The sequence below is a fragment of the Hemitrygon akajei genome, chromosome 17 (genome assembly GCF_048418815.1).
Source record: "Hemitrygon akajei chromosome 17, sHemAka1.3, whole genome shotgun sequence".
NCBI classification, from domain to species: Eukaryota; Metazoa; Chordata; class Chondrichthyes; order Myliobatiformes; family Dasyatidae; genus Hemitrygon; species Hemitrygon akajei.
Genome location: NC_133140.1, coordinates 65,044,303 through 65,067,687, shown reverse-complemented (window position 1 = coordinate 65,067,687; position 23,385 = coordinate 65,044,303). Strand labels below are relative to the sequence as shown.

At 40.6% G+C, this 23,385-nt stretch overlaps 1 protein-coding gene across 1 annotated transcript in view; it reads right to left on the bottom strand.

Annotated features, from left to right (window-relative positions):
• Positions 1-23,385, bottom strand: part of plcg2 (phospholipase C, gamma 2) — a 209,166-nt gene that overhangs the window by 21,664 nt on the left and 164,117 nt on the right. Inside the window, exons 14-25 of the mRNA XM_073070312.1 lie at positions 22,593-22,703; positions 21,594-21,689; positions 17,124-17,305; positions 13,903-14,103; positions 11,757-11,876; positions 11,494-11,674; positions 10,498-10,563; positions 6,532-6,635; positions 4,262-4,358; positions 3,930-3,996; positions 3,635-3,795; positions 836-941 (exon numbers count right to left, since the gene is read on the bottom strand). Of these exons, the coding sequence (XP_072926413.1) occupies positions 836-941; positions 3,635-3,795; positions 3,930-3,996; positions 4,262-4,358; positions 6,532-6,635; positions 10,498-10,563; positions 11,494-11,674; positions 11,757-11,876; positions 13,903-14,103; positions 17,124-17,305; positions 21,594-21,689; positions 22,593-22,703 (1,492 nt within the window). The remainder of the gene's footprint in view (positions 1-835; positions 942-3,634; positions 3,796-3,929; positions 3,997-4,261; positions 4,359-6,531; positions 6,636-10,497; positions 10,564-11,493; positions 11,675-11,756; positions 11,877-13,902; positions 14,104-17,123; positions 17,306-21,593; positions 21,690-22,592; positions 22,704-23,385) is intronic.

The following is a 23,385-nucleotide window of genomic DNA, read 5'->3' as shown; positions in this document are numbered from 1 at the left end:
ACTTCTCAATTTATAAAGAAAGCATTAGGGAAATGACCTTATAAAAGTAGAGAAGATTGCTCATGGTGAAAAAAATGTTAAACTGGAATATGCAATCGACATTTCAGGCCATGATCCTTCAGCCCGAGCCCCATACCCCTTAAGCTCAAAATGTCAACTGTTTATTCCCTTCCAATAGTGCTGCCTGATTTGCTGAGATCTGTCAACATTTTGTGCGTGTTGTTTAAGATTTCCAGTACCTGCAGAATCATGTTTAATAACATGGACTATCAAATCAACCCATGCGAGCAGAATTAAGCAACATTGGTTTAAAATTTGTACAGACTTTGGGAAGCAATTTCTTGCAAGAAAGTCACCCACGTGGCCTACGATTACAAACAGACATCAGTAGCAAAATATTCTGAAGTATTGAATGAACAAATGGATTTAACTATAGAGTGGATGGATGAATAACATCTTTTCTCATCTGTAATTACTGTGGTCTTACTTTCATGTAAGGAAAGTTCTGTAGAGTGAATATTATACTCTCTTTTCTTCTTTTTGCCATTGCTACAAAAGCAGGAAGCCATTGTCTGAATCTTATTATTAAAGATATCAGGAAATAAACTACATGGCATTTGAACATAAATCCAAGCAACGCTATTCCAGTAGTACTCAGTGATCTGTCACCAACATCATTAGTACTCATATAACATACAAATTCAGCAATATTATCATCTCTGTTATGTTGCAACTAGGTTTCAGGGAAATATCAGGTGAACAGTTTTGATCATTCTATTTCAACACAAAGGGAAAGGTCTTCAAAATTAAGTAGTTAAGTTATTAAAACAATTACCAGTTGGAAAGAAGTCTTTGCACTTTGCTGGCTTGCAGTACACAACTAAGTCAGACAACTCTTTGGCAATCTGTTGCTTCCTTTCCATCTCATTTCGATTCTCCTCCTGTTGAAACAGAACTCATATCAGCATTTGTATTGTTCAGGAGAAAATAACCACTTCATTATTATGTATGTAATGAATTTCACACACAAATCCATTCATCCATAAATCAGGAGCAGAAAGACATTTACCGTAGATTCCGGACTACAGAGCGCACCTGATTTTAAGCCGCTGGCACTAATTTTAGAAATAAAATCATTTTTTTAAATGTAAAGGCCGCACCGGATTTTAGGCCGCACCGCATTTTCGGCCGCAGGTGTCCCACGTTGTAATATGAGATATTTACACAGAAAGATATTACACGTGAGGATTTTTTTAACTTTTAATTAAATCCATATGGTAACAAAAACAAATACATATTGCAAATGCTTTTTTTCGAACCGTGCCCGTACGCGGCTACTTTTAAATATACGTTGCGTATACTTCTTTACTGAACAACATTCCAATATCTCCTAACGACTGGTAAAAAATATATATACTGCAGCCTACCAGGAAAAGTTATTGATACCTTTAACTTAAAAGCAGAGTTCGCTCAGATCCAAAGCCGCTCGCGTAATCCGCTCCCCCCCTCCTTTCCGTTTCATCGCAAACGGCATTTAAAAGCAGATTTCGCTCGGATCCAAAGCCGCTCGCGTAATCCGCTCCCCCCCTCCTTTCCGTTTCATCGCAAACGGCATTTTCCCACAAGACGCCGCGAAACCGGGTGTGACGTCATAGCATCCCGCGATGTAGTACAGAAAACAAATATAGTTTAAACTAAGTAGGGTAGGTAGCACAATGCTTCGAGTGTTTTCCATGTTGATGAGGGTGAGTACAAATGACTGATTTACAATAATTTAATTGTGAAAGTGCGCTTGATTTATCGTACAATTTCATTGGACCTCTGTGAACTACTCATCAATTTTATTGGTCTACTGTTACGAGGCAAAATGTTTACGAGGCGGCATGAAAAAAATAATGTATTAGCCGCTCTGGATTATTGGCCGCAAAGTTCAAAGCTGTTCAAAATGTGGGAAAAAAGTAGCGGCTTAAAATCCGGAATCTACGGTAATAAGACAATTTCTAGCTCAGCTCTAACTTCTCTCAGTACCCCTCCATCCTTCCAACATCCCAAATCTATCCATCTCTGATGAAGGGTCTGGGTTGGAAATATCCGCTGTTTATTCCCCTCCATAGACATTACCTCACCAGCTGATTTCCTCCAGCATTTTGCTTGTGTTCCTTTGGACTTCCAGCATGTGCAGAATTTCGTGTCTTTCAATCTCAGTCTTGAATAAACTCAAGAATTGCACATTCACAGCCCACAGGTTTTGTTCATTCTGAAGGTCCACAACCACTTCACATAAAATATTTTTCTTCCTTATTTGGGTCTGTGACTGGTGCTTCTGATGACTGCATATAATAATCCATATTTCCTTTCAGATAGGAGGCCATTTTAGTTCATCTATCCCAGATTAATCCCATTTCCCACCAATTTTTCCTGTGACCTATTCTTCCCAAGTTCCAACAAACCCCCACCACTCACCTGCATGGCATGGGTAATGAACAGTGGCAAATTAACCTACCAACATGGGCCTGTGGTGAACTCAGCTGCATTTAGGGAAATCCCAGATACAGTAGTCAGAAAAAGGTGCAAATTCCACACATCACAGATCAGGATTGCACAAGCTGCATGCTGCATCATTCTGCTGCCCATCAATAGCATAGAAAAGCATATCCAGAATATTATTTTAAATTAAATTCCAAAGGTTAATTGAGCACAATTAACAGGAAGTGTTGAATCATCTCAGTATGTATAATATCTTCCTTAACTGCAACAATTCTAAGTTTATTCAGACAACTGCTCAACACTTCTAGACCATGGCACCTGTCAGAATTCTGAATTGGTTTTTGTAATGGATTCATATAAAAGTACAGCACAAAACAGGCCCTGTAGCCTATCTAGTCCGTGCTGAAACTATTTAAACTCTTTGCTCCCATCGACTCGCACCAGGAGCATAGACCTCCATATCCCTACCATTCACGCATCTACCCAAACATGGTTTAACCAATGAAACTGAGCTCGCATGCACCATTTGTGCTCTCATGACCCTCTAAATGAAAAAGATTCCCCCATTGTTCCTCTTTCACCCTTAACCCATGGCCTCGGTGGGAAAAGCCTGCTTGCATTTATTCTATCTATATGCCTTGTAATTTTGTATACATCTATCAAATCTCCTCTCAATCTTCTATGTTCCAAGGAATAAAGTCCTAACCTATTCAATCTTTCGTTATAACTTACCGAAGAGCTTCCCATTCTTCAAATGTACACAGTAAGTTTTTCATTGGGGAGGAAAGAAGGGTAAAAGACTACGATGATCTAAAATGCCCCTTGGTTTGAAATTAGTTTGAAACTAATGCTACCACTACACTGTTGTGAAGAAGTACTTTGGCTAGGAAATTAGATCAACAGTAAATGCTATGAACTAAAAAGAGAACAGGAAAATACTAACTGAGGAGCCTACACATGGTCACTGGAGGAATTCTTACTTCACAGTGGACAGAAATTTCTGCTTTTAATTCAGTTGTAACAATTCAACCCAAATGTAGTAAGTTAATCAATATTGTTGATATGAGTTCAAACTCATAGTCAAAGGATAGGTATCCTTTATTTACAGCTTGCTTTACTTTTAAATATGTTTTCCGTAGAGGCATACCTGTACGTATATCTTCTGAGAGCATTGTACCACTTCATGGTACCAGGAGAACAAATCTTCCAGTGTTTCAGTAGCAATATCCAGGGCTGGTGCATCCACAGGTACTTTTGGTTGGATGGTGAACACGAAAGCCATCTCATTCATCCCATTTACCTGTTTATCTGTTTTCAAAGTAATTATTATTTCAGATCTTAAGAGTGGCTCTGCACCTGTGAATTCCAACTGAAACTGACCAGAACAATCTAAATAATTACACATTTTCATCATTGTATATTTGCAGACTGGGCATACGTACCAACAGTACAGTTAGCAAGTTCGACAATCCCTCTGCAAAATACACCCAGGGGATTATCTTCTGTTATCTGAACAACAAAATGAAAAATGAAAAAAAATACAGTGATGAGATCTGCAAACTGGGCAAAGTTAATTCAAGATCGTTATAAGTTTAGAAGTTGTAAGCTCCATGGTCATGATGGCAAAAGTAACAGCAATGGAAACAAAACTACAAGAGAAATCCATCTATGGGATTGCATTGATATGTTTCAGTAGAATTGTGCAGTTAAATATATCATGGTCAAGTCCTCAAGTCTATAAAAATATTGAAACCGACATTCGAACAAAATATACCTGGTTATTTACTTCCTCTTGAATTTCAGCTGCTATTTCTTCCACGTAGTTGGCTGGAAAGTATTTTTGTATTTGGTCACCATAGTCCCCTGTCCACCTAAATAAATTATACAGATAGAATTAACGAGCTGTGCGAACTAAAGCAACTTTGTGCTTGGGAAAAGAGAAAGTTGGTAGGTAACTCCTCTGAGGATTTAGATAGTCTGGATTGTGGTTATATTGCTGGAAATTAAGAGACAACCTGGAGATGGTATTAGTCTTGACCTTTGTACTCCAATCACTTGAGTGGCATCTGAAAGCACAACGTTCTGATTCTGAGGCATGATTTCTGTCAACTAAGCCAAGGGTGAGATTAATAATTATACACACTCTGTGGTCACTTTATTAGGTACAGGAGTGGAACTCAGTGTGGTCTTCTGCTGCTGTGGCCCACCCACTTCAAGGTTCAACATGTGTGTTCAGATATGCCCTTCAGCACGGCGCTGTTGTAACACATGGTTATTTGGGTTACTGTTGCCTTCCTGTCAGCTTGAACCAGATTAGCCAGTCTCTTCTGACCTCTCATTTACAAGGCTTTCTCACCCGCAGAACTGCCACTCACTGGATGCCCTTTGTTCCTAGTACCATTCTCTGCAAACTCTAGAGAATGATTTGCGTGAAAATCCCAGGAGATCAGCAGTTTCCAAAATACTCAAACTATCCCATATGGCACCAACAATCATTCTGTGGTTAAAGTTACTTTAGGTCAAATTTTCTTTCCTATTCCGATGTTGGGTCTGAACTACACTGGACCTCTTGACCATGTCGAGATGCTGCCACATGATTGGCTAATTAGTTATTTGCATCAACCAGCAGGTGTACGGTTGTACTTAATAAAGTGGCCACTGGGTGTATTTCCCTTCAGTCAGACCAGAAGCTGCTTTATTTATGAATAAGTAATCTAATTTTTAAGGAAAGAGTAAAGTTATGATATTGCTTCTTAGCTGCAGTAAATTGTCGATCCAAATTGATTGCTATCTTTTGCATGAGAAAGTTCAGCTGAGATTCTATCTAGCCTCTTGTCTGGATGTAAGAAGTCCCATCGCACTACTTTGAATAAAAGCAGGGTAGTCTCTCTGATGTCCTGGCTGAAATATGTATCCCTTACTAAGCATTTTGTGGGAGCTTCCTGAGCATAAATTGTATGCCGCTTTTCCACTTTACACCAATTTAGAAACCACACCGTACTGAGATACTGTGCTCATGACAACACTACACGGACAGAAGAAAAAGCAAATATCAGGCATGGAACTATTTCTAGATTAACTGAAAACATTTTAAATGGTAGAAGATGTCAGAATAAGTTGTGACATAAAATAATGAAGCAGAACGCAACATGACTTCAAGAATTCCTAGATCTTCTTCTAAGCTGCAGGCCAGGCACATTGCATATGAAGAGACAGCCAGGCCTTACAAGACACACACACACAGACCAGGAGAGGAAGGTAATGTAACACCTATTATAAAGGCAGGTGCTGGTCCCAAAGGTCCTTGAAGTTGTCGGGGGCATAAAAGCAAAAAATGGGAGAAATGAAGAAATTCCATTGAAAGACTTCACTTGAGTGGAGTACAATGGGCAGTTACTGCTTCATTGAAAGCTTAGTGTGTACACACACACGACAATGGGATGTAATACCCACTGCAGCTGAAGGGGAAATACTTGCTGGAGAATGCAGGAAACCCAGGAAAGAAGGGTGGAAACTTGGAGACTCTAGAGGCTGCAGATGCTGAAATGCGGAGGAATGACTAACAACTGGAGGAGCTCAGTGGGAGGAAAGGAATTGCCAAATTTTCAGATCGAAACCCTGCATCGGTTTAGGGGTTTGATGACGGCATATAGCTGTGAACTTCAGGGATGCTGGCCAAGGGAGATATTGTCCAGAGGGAATGAGGTACATGCAGCTCGGAGATTTGTCAAAGATCTGTGGAGGTGAAGAGCCATGATTATCAGTGCAAAGTTGTTCAAAGCTAATCAGCCGTGCCAGAAAACATCCAAAGATCACACTGGAGCACTGAGGCTCTATAGACTTTGCCTTTTAATATATGCTACATGTTACCACCCTCAGGATGCTCTGGGACAGTAATATGAACCAACTACACCTTCTTCTTGCTAACTTACTAAATGAATTTATTGTCATTGTGTCTACCTTCCTAATCAGTCATTATTTTCACTGTTCAAATGAAGAGGAAAAACCCTGATAAATTACTGATTGCAAAACCAGAACCCTTACCATCCTTGGTCGTGCTTTTTGACATTGAGGATGATGGCACCTCTAGGAAAAGAAAGTTCATCTGTTTGTTGACTTTGATAATGGTACAGAGCCTTCACTGAACCCTAAGGATAAAGAAGCAAATGGTTAAAGTCTTTAGAGATTGAATCACATTGAAGAGGACTTGTATTTATAGTCACCTTACAAGGCATGTAAGCAAATAATTTTATTACTTAAGAGTCAATGAAGGAAGCCTTTGAATAAGAATAGGACTTATATCATTAGGATCAAGGACATTTTGGAAGAAAGAAGTTTATAGGCTTGGTTCCATGTTAAGATCAAAGTAAATTTATTGCTAATAATGAAAGGGAAAAACATTGTATAATTAATTTTATGTAAACTGCACAATCCACCTTTCTTCTATCATCCTACATAAACAAACACATCAACTCATATCAGCAAACTCAAATTTCATTGGCAGATGAATATATTTGTGAGTAAGACATTTTCTTGCGTTAAAATTGCTTTTAGTGCTTTTCTTTTGATCTTAATGCATAGCATTGAAGGTACTTTCCTCCCACTGGCAATGTCTTTTAATACTTTAATCTTTTTAATCAGCCATGAATTTGCATATTAGCATGAACAAAATTGGTAGAGAGAGAATCAAAGATCAAACCTATTGGCAAACCTTTAATCTACATTCCTAGTTATTCAATGTCAAATACCACAGTATGTATCTAATAAACCACCTAGATTTTTGCATTCTAGGAAATGGCTTACAGCACGAGGCTGGCCTCTGTGCTGACAAAAATGCAGTTGCTTCAAAAGCCCTCAATTGTTCAATTACAATCCCTTCCCTACTCCTTCCACAGCCCAGAAGTAGCCCAGGTAGAAAGAGATCACAAGCCTGAATGCTTCTCTTTTTCTTTGTGTGAGGTAATGAGCTCCTGTCTTCTTAAGACAAGAGAATGAAACTAAGGAGCCAGTTGTAAGGCCTGTGTCTAAATAGTGGGAAGGATGAAAATATTCTTTGGAGTCCAAATTACAGTTTCCACCTTTGTTACTTTTAGTCTTGACTATTTCATAACACTCCTGACCATCCTCCCTAGTCTATTCTTTGTAAATTTCAAGACACCAAATAAGCCTGCTGTTTATTTTTCCTTTTCACCCGTACCTCAAGGATTCCCTGAGCAACACCATGAATTTAGGAAAGGAATTTTTTGTGTTTGCTTTCTTATGTTTGTTTTCAAATTTAATCACTCTCCTATTTACAGTGGTGTCAACTGGTCAACACCCTGAACACTGGAATTCCCTTCCTATACTTCTGTCTTATTGCCTTTTCATAGAAACATAGAAAACCTACAGCACAATACAGGCCCTTCGCCCCACAAAGTTGTGCCGAACATGTCCCTACCTTGTAATTACTAGCCTTACCCATAGCCCTCTATTTTCCTAAGCTCCATGTACCTATCCAGAAGTCTCTTAAAAGACCCTATCATATCTGCCTCCACCATCGTCGCCAGCAGCCCATTCCACACACTCACCACTCTCTGAGTAAAAAACTTACCCCTGACATCTCCTCTGCACCTACTCCCCAGCACCTTAAACCTGTGTCCTCTCATGTTAGCCATTTCAGCCCTGGGAAAAAGCCTCTGACTATCCACACTATCAATGCCTCTCATCATCTTATACACCTCTATCAGGTCACCTCTCATCCTCCGTTGCTCCAAGGAGAAAAGGCCGAGTTCACTCAACTTATTCTCATAAGGCATTCTCCCCAATCCAGGCAACATAAGAACATCTTTAAAACTGTTTAAAAAAGCTGTTGGTAATCTTCTCTCATATAATCTAATGAGGCTTACAGCTCCTGGGAACCCCTCAGAAATGTCTGCTATGTTAAAAATACTAAATAAATTTAAATTAATGTTGTTCATCATGCATACCAGTCTCAATTACCTACTAGTGTCGTAGAATTACAGAAAAATACAGCACACTAACAGGCCCTTTGGGACATCTAGTCTATGGCGAACTATTAATCTACCTAGTCCTATTGATCTGCACTTGGACCCTAGACCTCCATACCCTTCCCACTCATGTACCCATCCAACTTTCTCTTAAATGTGAAATCGAAATCACACCACCACTTCCTCTGCCTACTTGATCCTCTGAGTGAAGAAGTTCCCCTTCATGTTTCCCTTAAACATTTCACCTTTCATCCTCTGGTCGTAGTCTCATCCAACCTCAGTGGAAAAAGAATGCTTGCATTTTCCCTACCTATATGCTTCATAATTTTTTTTTTCTCTAGCAAATCTCCCCTCAGTATCCTATGCTCTAGGGAATAAAGTCAACCCTTCCCTATAACTCAGGTCCTCAAGATCTGGCAAAACCCTTGTAAATTTTGTCTACACTCTGTCAAGCTTATTTCCATCTTTCCTGTAGGTAGGTGACCAAAACTGCACACAGTTTTGCAAACAAATCAGGCCTCACCAACATCTTGTACAACTTCAACACAATATTCCAACTCCTGTACTTAATACATTGATTTATAAAGGCCAATGTGCCAAAAGATCTCTTTACAACCCTATCTGCTGTACCTATGATGCCACTTTCAAGGAATTATGGATCTGTATTCCCAAATCCTTCAGTTCTACCACACTCCTCAGGGCCCTATCGATCACTGTATAAATCCTACCCTAGTTGGTCCTCCCAAAGGTGCAACACCTCACATTTACTTGCATTAAATTCTATCTGCCATTTTTTAGAACCCACTGCAATCTTTGATAGCCTTCTGCGCTGTCCACTACATGTCCAACGTTAGTGTTATCTGCAAATTTGCGGATCCAGTTTACAATATTATCATCCAAATCATAGATATATATGACAAACAGCAATGGACCCAGCACCGATCCCGGCAGCACATCACTAGTCACAGGCTTCCAGTTAGAGAGGCAACCATTTAATACCACTATCTGACTTTGCCCATAAGCCAATATCGAATCCAATTTACTACCTCATCCTGAATGCCAAGCTACTGACCATTCTTGATCAATCTCCCATGCGGGAGCTTGTCATCGTCCATGTAGGCAACATCCACTGCTTTGCCTTCATCGACTTTCCCAGTAACTTCCTCCAAAAATTCTATAAGATTAGTTAGATACAACCTACCGTGTACAAAGCCATGCTGACTATCCCTAATCAGTCCTTGTCTATCCAAAAGCTTATATATCCATTCCCTTAGAACACCTTCAATAACTTTCCCACTATTGCTGTTAGACTCACTAGCTTATTCTTAGAGCCTTTCTTAAACAACAGAGCAACATTAGCTATCCTCAGTTGAATCCAAGGTTCTTTCAGAAATCAGGAAAGAGGCAAAAACTTGTTGCTTCATGATTGATTTATTAAACGTTAATAGAAGAAAGAAGAAGTAGCTATAACAGGAACAGAGGCTAGTAGCTGTAGAGAGAAGCGAAAGAAAGAGAAAAAAGATGGTTCTACCGTATGGTCAGCTCTTTTTATACTCAGAAATGGAAATAAGAAACAATCCATTCAAATTCACAGATAAGAGTCAGCCAATCAGAAAGCCCCTATTCAAATCATCCAGCACTATAGAAGCTCAGGGCTAGGTGTAAGTCAACTCTTTTGTTTTCTGCTGTATATCATTTTGTACTTCAAAATATTTTAATGGCTGCAAGATAATGTGGGGCATCCTGAAAGATTTGTGCAAGGAGCAATAACAAGGTCTTTGATTCTTTCAGAGGAGGAATGAGCTGCAGGTAAAATTTGGAGGGAATGTATTCTTATTTATATTGAATTTTTTTTATCATTTAATAACCAATTCTACTGGAGGTTCCACTGAGTGCTTACTGCACATGCTGATGTAGTGGGCAATGTCCACTTCACAGAGAAGTTCTTCCTTGAATATATCAAACAATTTCACTTTGAGTCAATACGACATGAGCACAAGAAAAGTCAATTTCAGAATCCTACCTTCGAAGGTGCAAGTTCATTTGGATCCACATAATTTATCCCATAGAGACTGCCATAGTCTTTTACCTGAAAGCAGAACAACACTGTAGTTATGAAGAATAATAAAGATTGATATGCGTGTAGTTTCAGGGCATTCTAAGGAGACCTCTCTATTAGAATAATGATATGTTAACTCTTTGATCTTAATCAAAAATCCTTTTGCGATTTATGCTTTCTTTAAAAACAGAAGGGAAACATAATCTAAATTTACACAATGGTAAGGCTAATCTGCATTTAACAATGACAATGCCTCTGGATTTTAGGTATAAAATGGAGGCAAGTCCACAATTTGCTGCAGGTATTAAGCAACAAGAGAGCTAGCAATAATTTCACATGAGCTTTTGGAATTAAGAGGATAACAAAAAAATCATTTAACAAACAGCAGGACAAATACAAAATGCACGGGCTCAATTGCAAAGATTAAACCCTCATTCTCTACCACCTAGAGGGCAAAGAACAGCAGGCACATTGGAAAACCAGTGATTCCCCTGTGTACCATATAATTTTCTTATTTGAAGATATATTAGCAGTCCTTTCATCATTACTGAGTCAGAATTTTGCAAGAGCCTCCCCAAAAGTACTGGAGCTGCCCACACACACACCTCCTCAAGAGGTGGTTGGGATGGTCAGTAACTGCTAAATTCCATAAATTACAAATTAATTCAGATGGCCGCTTTCAATCCTTATAGGTAGCAGTTGAGTTTTATCCTCGAGATTTTTGTCAGGGTGCAGAAAATGTCTTTTAAAATGGAGCTGTTTGGACAAGGCACCGAGGCACCAAGTCTCTCCATTATCATGAATGATATTGAACTGGTGCTAAAGACCGCCAGTTAACCTCAGGGTTAGGGAAATGATTTTTTTTTTCCACAATTCCTTGCTTGAGGAGAGAAACACATCAGCAATAACACACCACATCAGTAAAAAGAGTATTGTTAACAAAATAAACAGAACACTTACCACACTGTAACGCTCAAGCATTTTTTCTGTGACTGGGTAACGGAGTTTCATTTTTCTATATAACGGCTGTTTTTTATGATAACTGATGAGCTCCACAAGGCTGTCAAACTCTGCCGAGGTCCCTAGTATGTACTTCCCTTCTTCATAGTTAATGCGGCAGTGCTTAACCTTATTTTCAGCCCTGGTCACAAAATTAAAGTTTCAGTGATGGTGCGACAGATATATTTAACTAAAATATGTTTAGGAATGTTTAGTTCTCTTACCTAAAGGTAATAGCATAGGAATTTGGCTCATCTCGCTTTCGAACCAAAAAGGCCCCGTCTCTGGGTATCCTCATAAGCATGTCCTCGGCTTCTCCCCGGCTTAGATTTTTATAGTACCATCTGGAGATAACAAAAAACTATGCAGTGATTCAGTTCATTGAGAAATTACTTTTCATTTCGTGGAGCTGTTTTGAAACTTTTCAACCAGCTTCCTGATCTTCAGCGAGGAACGTTGAGGAACGTTTCTCAACAGTACTACAACCAGCGTGCTCCCTGCCACTAAATTATAGAACTAACAGGAAACTGTTGAACCTGTACTCAACTCCCGATCCAGAGTCTCTACAATCGAGCTGAAGAGCTAAGATAATGTTAACACTCAGAAGCCAAGTTCCCAGACACTGACAGCTCATTCACTGAAGCATTCAAAATGCATCTTCCAACCTGCACAGCCATGCTCCCAACCATAAAGGTCAATGGCAGGAACAATGGAAAACACAGAAGGCTTCCTGGATCTTAGGAGGCACCTCTCAGAGAAGGCAAACATTAATGGTGAAATACGTTTGTACATCACTGCCTTTATTAGCCTTTGACTGACTGTGGAAAATGGTGTTTGCATATTAAAACCCTGCAAAATACTTGTGGCCTGCTGGGCAGTAGTGATCCAATAGACGATAGACAATAGGTGCAGGAGTAGGCCACTTGGCCCTTCAAGCCAGCACCGCCATTCAATCTGATTATGGCTGATTATCCACAATCAGTACCCCGTTCCTGCCTTCTCCCAATATACCTTGACTCCGCTATCTTTAAGAGCTCTATCTAACTCTTTCTTGAAAGCATCCAGAGAATTCGCCTCCACTGCTTTCTGAGGCAGAGCATTCCATAGATCCACAACTCTCTGGGTGAAAACGATTTCCTGAACTCCATTCTAAATGGCCTACCCCTTATTCTTAAACTGTGGCCTCTGGTTCTGGACTCCCCCAATATCGGGAACATGTTTCCTGCCTCTAAACATGTCCAATCCCTTAATAATCTTATATGTTTCAATCAGATCCCCTCTCATCCTTCTAAATTCCAGTGTATACAAGCCCAGTCTTTCAATATATGACAGTCCTGCCATCACATTTGCTTCTGGGAGTTGGACTGTTAACAGAAGGCATGGTACGACCAATACTTGCTCTGCAAAATCTTTCAAATCCAGTGAACCAATATCTATGCTCTCTCCCAGCCAAACATCCCAACATGGAGGCCTTATTTACAGCCAGCTCTGCTGGGTGGACATCACTTGCAGACCCAACTCCGGCTCCCAAAGCACGCCCTCTCCTCTGAGCTCTGTCACAGGATGAGATGATAAGGGATAAGATTAAAGGATGTTCATAAACTGTTTAGCAAAGTTCTCAGACTGACTGCTCAACGTGGAGAAGAATCAGAGGATGGCATTGGACACTTTTATTCCATAACAGAAACATGGCGGACATGATGGAAGAAGCACATCACCTCACAAAGCTCCCAACTACCCGTCCCATCAGGCACTTCACATTCCTTCTTGAAAAGGTCTGTGTTCCCACACTAGACCCATCAGCCAGGGTTGAACACACAGAGTCTGAGTGAAAGCAAGATTTCTGGATCTATGGGACAACCTAAGATAAGCTTTGCAACTACTAACCTCCAGGTGTGATAATTAAACAAAGTTTGATTTTAATGATTTTTATAAATTATTTATAATGTGCAACCATTATTGATCCTTTTCCAGTGAATGGAGCTCTCACATGTTGGATCTGACTGTTTAATTCTTAGATCAGACTGTTTAATTTTTATTTTCTTTGCAGCTCAACTTTCTGTTTGTATTTCATGTAATTGCTTATATACAAGCAACTGCTTTCTATTATTCCTAGTGGCTATACAGAGTAAGATTCTGGAAAGCCCTTAAAATTTCCATGTTCTGCATTTCTCAAACGTGCTTTCTCATTGGTTAACTAAGCACTGTAGTATTCAAATGAGTACTTTCTAATTGGTTGTCTCTTATCTACAGATTTGAATCAGTTTATCCATCCATTGGCAGTAGAAAGATATTTTTGATACGTGACTTCTAGATCTCTCTGTTTTTGGTAGATTTTCATTAAGTGCAGATTTTTGTTGGTGTACTTACTCCTGAGATTCATGAGGGTTTGGGCAAGGTACTGCTTCAGTTAAACATAATTCAAATTCACTGCAACGTAAAGGTGTATTCTGGTAGTATTGCACTAGGTCATAGACATTGTTGAAAGTTAAGTTATCAGTCAGGAAGTATTTAATGCCTTCTTCATCTGTGACAGAGCGAATGCGACAGTGCTGAACTCTTCCGTTCCTCCTAGTTTCAAAAACAAAAGAAAAGAATTAAAGTGTCAGTTTTTATTTAATATTCAACATCTCTGTTGGAACATAACATTGTCCATACAGTTTGGTTAGTAGATGAGAGTGTGATCAGGTAAACTGCTCTAATGCTGTTCTATTACTATGCGTTTTATTGCAGAAACTTGTCCTCTCACTATCTTTGGGACAGACATAGACTGTTCAGCATTTGCAGGAGTCTATCTGAGAGTGGAAGTCATCTTACAAAACATTATGATCGGATCACAAGATACAAGTTGGAGGAGGAATGTGAGAAGGGAAGAGAACTAGTCACAAAAAGAGTATTTTTGTCCAGCTATCTGCTCTGACTGATGTAGTCTTTTTAGTTGAATCTCACTTTCCAGCTTTTGGCCAATAGACATGGAGGATTTTAAACAAAGATATTCTGAAAATGCTGGAACTCCTGAGTAACACACAGAAAATGCTGCAGGAACGCAGCAGGTCAGGCAGCATCTATACAGAAATAAAGAGCTCGTGTTTTTTTGGCCGAGAAGGTCCTGATGAATAGACTCAGCCTAAAATGCTGTCTCTTTATTCCTCTCCAGAGGTGCTGCCTGACCTGTTGAGTTCCTTCAGCATTTCGTGTGTGTCACTTCAAATGCATATCCATGCCAACAGGGACACAGTATTTTCTTCTGCAAGACAAAGTGCTCCAAACCTCTGGCACCTTTGAAAAAAGAATGCCCCCTCATCACAATCCTTCTCAGTATTAATTAGGTATTTGTACAACAAGAGCAGAATTAAGTTATTTGGCCCCTTGACTCTCATCATGTCTGATCCATTATTCCTGTCAGCCCCAATCCCCTGGCCTTGTCTCGCTACACCTTCATGCTTTGACCAATCAAGGATCCATCAACCTTCACCTTAAATATTCATAAAGACTTGGCCTCCACAGCTGCCTGTAGCAACACATTCCACAGATTCATCAGTCTTCGTCAAAAGAACTTCCTCCTCATCTCCATTCTAAAAGGACACCCCTCCTCATCTGAGGCTGTGTCCTCTGGTCCTAAACTCTCCCACCACAGGAAACATCCTCTCCACATTCACTCTATCAAGGCCTGTCATCATCCTATAGGTTTCAATTAGGTCAAAACACATAAAAGAATTTGTTTAACTCCTCTCACATCACATTGTTCCTCAAAATGACTTCCCTGGCCTCATTCTCCTAAGGATCTATGTAAAGTTATTAACTATGCTGAAAAATCATCTTGTCCAAACACTTGGTGAAATATAAATAATCATTAACTGTCAAGTTCTTAGGCAATATATATTAATGGCTATCCAAGGGTTATGAATACTAATCCATGCTACAATTAGCAGAAACAAGGCTTAAGATTGCATTGTCAAATCATTTAAAGAAGTTTATTGCGATCAACACTAGCAAATGATGACACTTAAACATTGTCAGTCCTTATTGCAGAAGCACAGGATACAGGCTGGTTAATTTGGTAATATACAGCTATATATATTAATTTGGTAATTTGGTTAATTTGGTAATATACAGCTACTTGCCTCTGCTATTATAATGAAACTAAAAACATGCTTGAGGCACACGAGTGAATCTGCAGATGCTGGAAATAAATAAAAACACAAAATGCTGGGAGAACTCAGCAGGTCAGACATCATCTATGGGAGGAGGTAGTGACGACGTTTCGGGCCGAAACCCTTCGTCAGGAGTGAAGTAACATGGGATGGTGGAGAGGGGATAAGAAGTGGGGGGAGGGATGAAGTAGAGAGCTGGGAAGTGATAGGCTGGAGGGAAATGGTCTGGGGGATGATGGAGAATTATGGGAAATAAAAGAGAAAGAAAGGTAGGGCTGGGGGGAGATTATAGTGAGGGGGGGAAAAAGAGAGAGAAAGAGAACCAGACTAAAATAATAGATAGGGATGGGGGTAAGGAGGGGCAGGGGTATCAACTGAGGTCTGTGAGTTGGATGTTCATGCCGGCAGGTAGGAGGCTACCTAGGCGGGAGATTGCTCCATCGACCTGCGTGTGGCCTCATCTTGATGGTAGAGGAGGCCATGGACAGACATATCGGAGTGGGAATGGTCTGTGGAAGTGAAGTGTGTGGCCACAGGGAGATCCTGCCACTGCTGGAGGACTGAGCGCCGGTGTTTGGCGAAACGGTCTCCCAGTCTGCGGCGGGTCTCCCCAATGTATAAGTGGCCACATCGGGAGCACCAGATACAGTATATCACCCCAGTTGACTCGCAGGTGAAGTGGTGCCTCACCTGAAAGGACTGTCTGGGGCCTGGGATGGTGGTGAGGGAAGAAGTGTGGGGGCAGGTGTAGCACTTCTTCAATTTGCAGGGATAATACATGCTTGATCTTGTTTGTTTTGTTGACTAATTTGTCCAACTGTCCAAGACATGTTTCCAACATGGGAGACTCCAGGACCAGAGGGCACAGCCTCAGAATATAAAGACTTCTCTTTAGATGAGGATGACTTAGCCAGAAAGTGGAGAATGTGTGGAATACATTGCCAGAGATGGCTGTGCAGGTAACATCAATGGGTATACTTAAAGAGAGGTTGACAGGTTCCTGATTAGAAAGGGATTAAAGATTACGGAAAGAAGACAGGAGAGTGAAGTTGAGAAGGAAAATAAATCAGCCGTGATCAAATGGCGGAGCAGACTCGATTAATCGAATGCCCTAATTCTGCTCCTATGTTTTATGGTATGACTTTATTATTTTAATATCTTTAATGAATGCAACAGTTCAGTATTTTTGCTGCTATTTCTGCACTTCTATAATCAATATTTTACAACAACACTTTCAATCCATTACATGGATAAGTGAAAAGCTAGAGTTTACCTCTTATTAGTTTGTTTACCATTTTATCTTTTTTTGCCTTTTTTTATAACCTTTCTTCAAATATTTCTGCAGCTAACACTGTCATATAAACATTGCTTTTAATGGAATAATTATAACTGAGGAAACTTAGGTATATAAAGTTGCGTGAAAGAGTAAAGCAATACCAAAATGACAAGGTGAAGTCTCCGGGGAATGTATCACTCTCGCGGACCAAAAACGTTCCGTCTTGTCCCGATGTGTCCATACAGAGCTCCTGTAACAGCTTCTCTGCTCGCTGTCTGCCATCCTTGCCCATTTTCCCATGAAACCATTTCTCATTGAAGTGACGATTCATGCTATCAATTTTCTAAATAGAAAAATTGCATCGATTAATTTTGTAGATGATTATGAGTTAAAAATTACAGCAAAGGAAATAAACAAAAAGTACCGTAAGTCAAAGAGTCCAGCTGTCTTACTGAAATTTTGTAGGGCCCTGTACTACTGAATATAGGTCTGGTTTCTCTTACTGAGGAAGAGGGGGAGGATACCTTCATATCACCATTTACTAAGAAGAACATTGTAGCAGGAGAATTCAGTAAACTGGGTATGGGGGCAGTGAGAGTGAAATTCTAGAATATTTTAACATTTTAAATGAAATATTAGGTATCTTAAAGGGCTTAAAGATGGATAAAGCATGAGGACCTGATGAGATGCATCCTAGACTGCTGTAGATGACAGTAAAATTGCTTGAGTCCTGACAGAGACACCTAAATCTTAGCTGGCCACAAGAGAAGTGCAAGATCACTGGAAGGCAGCTAGTATGGTAACCTTGATCATGAAGAGCAGCGGGGTAAGCGTGATAACGACCAGTAGTTGTGTGGGATTGAATGACATACACCTACTTCCATTCATGTTCTTTTGTTCCTACATTAAGTCGTTGGTGTTCAGATCTTTGAGAGATCATGAACTTGTGTTTTTTGGGAGAAAAAGAACTAAGAGGATTTCTGAGGACAGGACAGTAGATGTTGACTATATGGCTGGCCTGGAAAGTATGATTACACAGGATACAGAGTAATCTAGCCAACTACATAGAAAATTGTCCTGGTGGTAGGAGGTTTTAATTTCAGATTGAAGGGATGTGACCAGTGGTGTGTAGCGAGAATCAATGCAGGATCCTCTGTGGTTTGTCATCTGTATTAATGTTTTGCATGAGCAAATAGGTGGCATGATTAGGAAGCCTGAAGAGGACACCATAAATGGTGGTGTAGTGACCGTGAAGAAGTTTGTCTAAGGTTACAACAGGATATCATCTGGAAATGTGGGCAGGTGGACTTTAACTTAGACAACAGGAAGGAGATGCATTTTGGGAAGTCAAACCAAGCAAGAAATATACAATAAATCATGGGATCTCAGGGTATGATTTTGAACAGACAGATCTTGGGGCACAGCCACATAGCTCCCTGAGATTTGAAACACAGATAGCCAGTGTGATGAAGACGGTGTAAAATATATGCGTGTTGCTTGAACTTCCAGCATCTACAGATTTCCTCATGTTTGCGTACAGTATGCTTGCCTTCATTAGCTGCGGCAGTGAGCGCAAGAGTGGTGACATCACGTTACAGTTGTACACAATATTGCCTAGACCATAACTTGGAGTACTGTGTGCATTTCAAAGTTCAATGTAAATTTATTATCAAAGTACATACACGTCACCATGTACAATCCTGAGATGCATTTTCTTGCGGGCAATCACAGTAAATACAAGAAACACTTTAGAATCAATGAAAGACCGCACCCAAAAGGACAAACAACCAATGAGCAAACCACAACACACTGTGCAACTCAAAAGAAAAATGAAATAATAACATTAAACAAACGTTAGATGAAAATTCCTTTAAAGTGAGTCCATAGTTTGTGGAACAGTTCAGTGTTGGGGCAAGTGAAGTTATTCTCACTGGATCAAGAGTCTGATGGTTGGGGGGTAATACTTTTTCCTAAACTTGGTGGTGTGGGTCTTGAGGCTCCTCTACCACCCTCCTGATGGCAGCAGTGAGATGAGAGCACAGCCTGGATGGCTGGGTCCCTGATGAAGGATACTGCTTTCTTAAGATAGTGCTCCATGTAGATCTGAGCAATGGTGGGGATGGTCCTACCTGTGATGGACTGGGCCGTATCCATTACTTTTTGCAGTAGGATTTTTTATTCAAGGGCATTGGTGTTTTCATCCCAGGCCACAGTGAGAAGTTAAAGATATCAGTGAACACTCCAGCCAACTGATCAGCACAAGTCTTTAGTAATTGGTCAGGTACCCCACCTTGGCTGGATGCTTTCCGTAGGTTCACCCTGCTGGAAGATCACCACACTACAGAAAGATGCAGCCAAGCTAGAAAAGGCGTAGAAAAGATTCACGGTGTTGCTGCCCGGATTGGAGAGCTTCAATTCTAAGGAGAGTTTTGATAGGCTGACTCTGCCACAGGAAGTCCAGGAAGCTGGAACAGTAATAACATGGAAGAGACATCTGGACAGATACTTGAATGGGAAAGGCACACAGAGGGATTACTACAGGCAAGTGTGAATAGTACAGTTAATGTAGGCACGAGGGTTAGCATAAACGTCTAGCTCGAAGGATGTGTTTCTATGCTGTACAACTCTATGTCTATCTGCAAAAGCTCTGTCAGAAACTGGTGATTTTGTTGTTCATAAAGAGATCTTGCAGCAGAGACAAATAAAGGGAAATTGAGCTGAGGCATCGAAAACTGATTTTTCTTCAGCTAATAGGAAGATTCCCTTGGGCAAGTGAAGTTTTAATCAGGTCACACATAATTCTTGTGATTGGAAGATATATTTGATGTTTTTTTTATTGCAGCAAATTGTGTTGTCCTGAACGCAGTGCCTAAGGAAAGTTAAGTCAATAGCTACTTTTAAGAAAGAATTAAGGATACGTTTGTAAAGGAAACATTTACAGGGCTATTGAGAAAAAGCAGTGGAGCAGTCCTTTCAAAGAAGCAAGACTTCTTCAATGCAGTTTAGAGCCATTGATAGAACACTTGGGCAGGGAGTGTGGCAGAAGGAAGGAAGATAAAGTTAATGCTGGGGATAGGGATCCTCTTGTCTTCAACTACCACCTCACCAGCCTTTGTGTCTAGCACATAATTCTCCACATCTTCCCCACCTACAGTGGGATCCTACCACCAAGCACATCTTTGCCTACCCCCATTTTCTGCTTTCTGCAGGGATCGCTCCTGGTGTGACTCATCCCTCCCCACTGATCCTTGCAAGCGGAACAAGTGCTACACCTGCCCCTACACCTCCTCCCTCACTACCACTCAGGGCTCCCAAACAGTCCTTCCAGGTGAGGCAATACTTCACCTGTAAGCCTGTTGGGGTCATTTACTGTATCCGGTGTGCCCTCCTGTATATCACTGAGACCCGACGTAGATTGGGAGACCACTTCGCCAAGTACCTACGCTCTGTCTGCCAGAAAAAGCGGGATCTCACAGTGGCCACACATTTTAATTGCACTTCCCATTCCGACATGTCAGTCCATGGCCTCCTCTACCGTTTCAATGAGGCCACACTCAGGTTGGAGGAGTAACTCCTTATATTCCATTGGGACAGCCTCCAACCTGATGGCACGAACATGAATTTCTCAAACGTCTTGCAATGCTCCCCCACTCCCTTCGCCATTCTCCATTCCCATTTCCCTCTCTTCCCTCATATCTCCTTGCCTGCTCATCTCCTCCCTCTGATGCTTCTCCCCATTTTCTTTCTCCCATGGCCTTCTGTCCTCTCCCATCAGATTCCCCCTTCTCCAGCCCTGTACCTCTTTCACTGATCCAACTTCCCAGTTCTTTACTTCATCCTCCTCCCCCCGCACCCCCCCCCCCCCGGTTTCACCAATCACCTGGTTCTTCTTCCCTTCCCCTCCCCCCACCTTCTTACTCTTACTCCTCATCTTCTTTCCCAGCCCTAATGAAGGTCTCAGCACAAAGCATTGACATCGACTGTACTCTTTTCCACAGAGGCTGCCTGGCCTGCTGAGTTCCTCCGGATATTTGTGTGTGTTGCTTTAATGCTAAATAAAGCAGTTAATTTATATAGGATCATAGGCGGCAAGGAAAAGCATTCAGATTCCGATCCATTTATTTATCATATATACATCTGAACATACAGTGAAATGCAAAGTTTGCGTTACCAACAAGCACAACCTAAAGATGTGCTGGGGGCAGCCTGCAAGAGTTGCCACACATGGCGACTTAGCAGGCCCACAATACTTGGCAGAACAACACAGAGCACAACAAGCAACATAACTACAGCAAAACAACCCCCTTCCCTTGCCCCCACCAATCCACATAGACAGGTAGTCCGTAATCGCTAAGACAGGCCTCCAGCTGACATTATAGAAGAGGCATAAAGATAAATTCACCAAGATAACACCAGTGACAGGGACAATGAAAAGCCATTCACTAGCATTGGAAAAAGTTGGCGGATGGGTCATGAAAGACTGTAAGCGTAGAAAACCTTGATTTCAGTGTTGATCTTTGAAAATGCAATTTAGAATAAGCCACCACAAAATAAACTTGATGCTATTCACTGCAGAGGGGAAACAAACAAAAAAAAGAGGGAAAGACAGGAATAAACACATTAAACTATACCTGGCATGATGTTTTTGTGCAGTCATTATCATCATCACTTGGATCTGAAAAATACAGCTTGCCATCTACGATTACGCAATAATGTTTGTACCATTTCTGTCAAAAGAAGTCAAGCAGAATTGAAAACCATGTCATGGTTCAAGCTGGTATGCGATTAGTAGCAACAATGGTGTACAAAAAACAGAAATGTAGAGTTTGACAATACTACATTGCTCTGTGATGATAGTCTTTGTTTAAGTTAGTGTTTTGGGATGATCCACATTCACTGCGTGAAAACCCACCAGAAAATATTGTACCAGAGTTCTTCCCCCAGTAAATACATGAAGAATGAGATGTGATTCAGGTCTGTTTCTGTGAAGAGCACACTGAAGAAAATGGACTATACTTACAGAAGCTCATTCAAGTAGCCTAGTTTCATACTGACATTAGAAATACCCTCAGAACTGCTGCTGTTTTTAAATTCAAGAAACCAAAGCTGATTTTGTTTTAATACTGTCATTGCTTTACAGTGTTTTCCATAGCACAGTCAATATTTGCACATTTCTGAATTAATTTTAATGCACCTTGACCAAAATTTCTAAATTTGTAATTCCTTTGACTATCCATATTCAGGAAATTAGGAATAAGAACAGTTAACAGAACTATAAATGATCTGATTCTAACCATAACTTTGCATTCCCCTCTACCTGAACTAACTTTCCACTCCTTTGTTTATCAAGAATCCCTCTACCTCTGCCTTAAAGATGTACAAAGGCTTTGCTTCCACAGCCCTTTGAGTAAGAGTTTAAAAGACTCACAACCCTCAGAGAAAAGAAATTTCACCTTATCTGTGTCTTAAATGATGAATCTAATTCAAGATGATTCCCTAATCCAATGATCCCTAATTCAAGATTTTCTCCCAAGAGGAAATATTCCGTCCACATCCATCCTGTTAAGACATCTCTATAATTCCAGTCTAAGGCATGAAGAATGCGTGAGTATTGTTGCTTGGAGTCTTACCAGATCTATTGGATCCAGCATATAGAGAACTCCAGACTTCTTTTCAAGCTCCTTGTAACTGGTGTAAATAGTTGAGCTTGAATTCTCTTGCTGGGAATCCAATTTTTTGTGCTGAAACAGTGACAGAAATTGCAGGGTGAGTATTGCAGATCTGATCGATGGCTGAGCAATCTAACCAATGCCAATCCGATAACTGGCTACAACACACATTACAAAGATTTCCGGGCCTCATTAACAGGTCGCATCACGGCTACAAATGTGGCACGGAATCAAAGCCATTAGGGGACATTATAGGATGTGTGCAAAGCAACATAAGCAAATGCGTTTTTGCTCAGTCTCCCTGAGATAGAACATAGAACAGTGCAGCACAGGAACAGATCATTTGGCCCACAATGTTGTGCCAAACCAGCTAAAAAGTAAATCAAAAACAGCCGAAAACTAATTTCTCCTCCCTACATGATGCACCATCAATAACTCACTCTGAGACGGAAGAAGTGAGATATCGGCTTTTATTGACTGGAAGAATGAACAACACCACATCCTGGAGAATGAGGCCGGGCTCAGGCCTCAATCGCCTTTATACAGGGGTCTGTGGGAGGAGCCACAGGAGCAGTCCAGACAGGTATATGTAGTTCACCACACTACACAATGTCCATATCCATTCACCTTCATCACATTCATGTGCCTTTCTAAATGTCTCACATACTCACAGGGAACAAGCTAAGAGCTGGGAGCTCAGTTGAAGTTGCATTGAGCTAAAAATTGGTTTCTCGGAAACATTTGCTAATGAAGC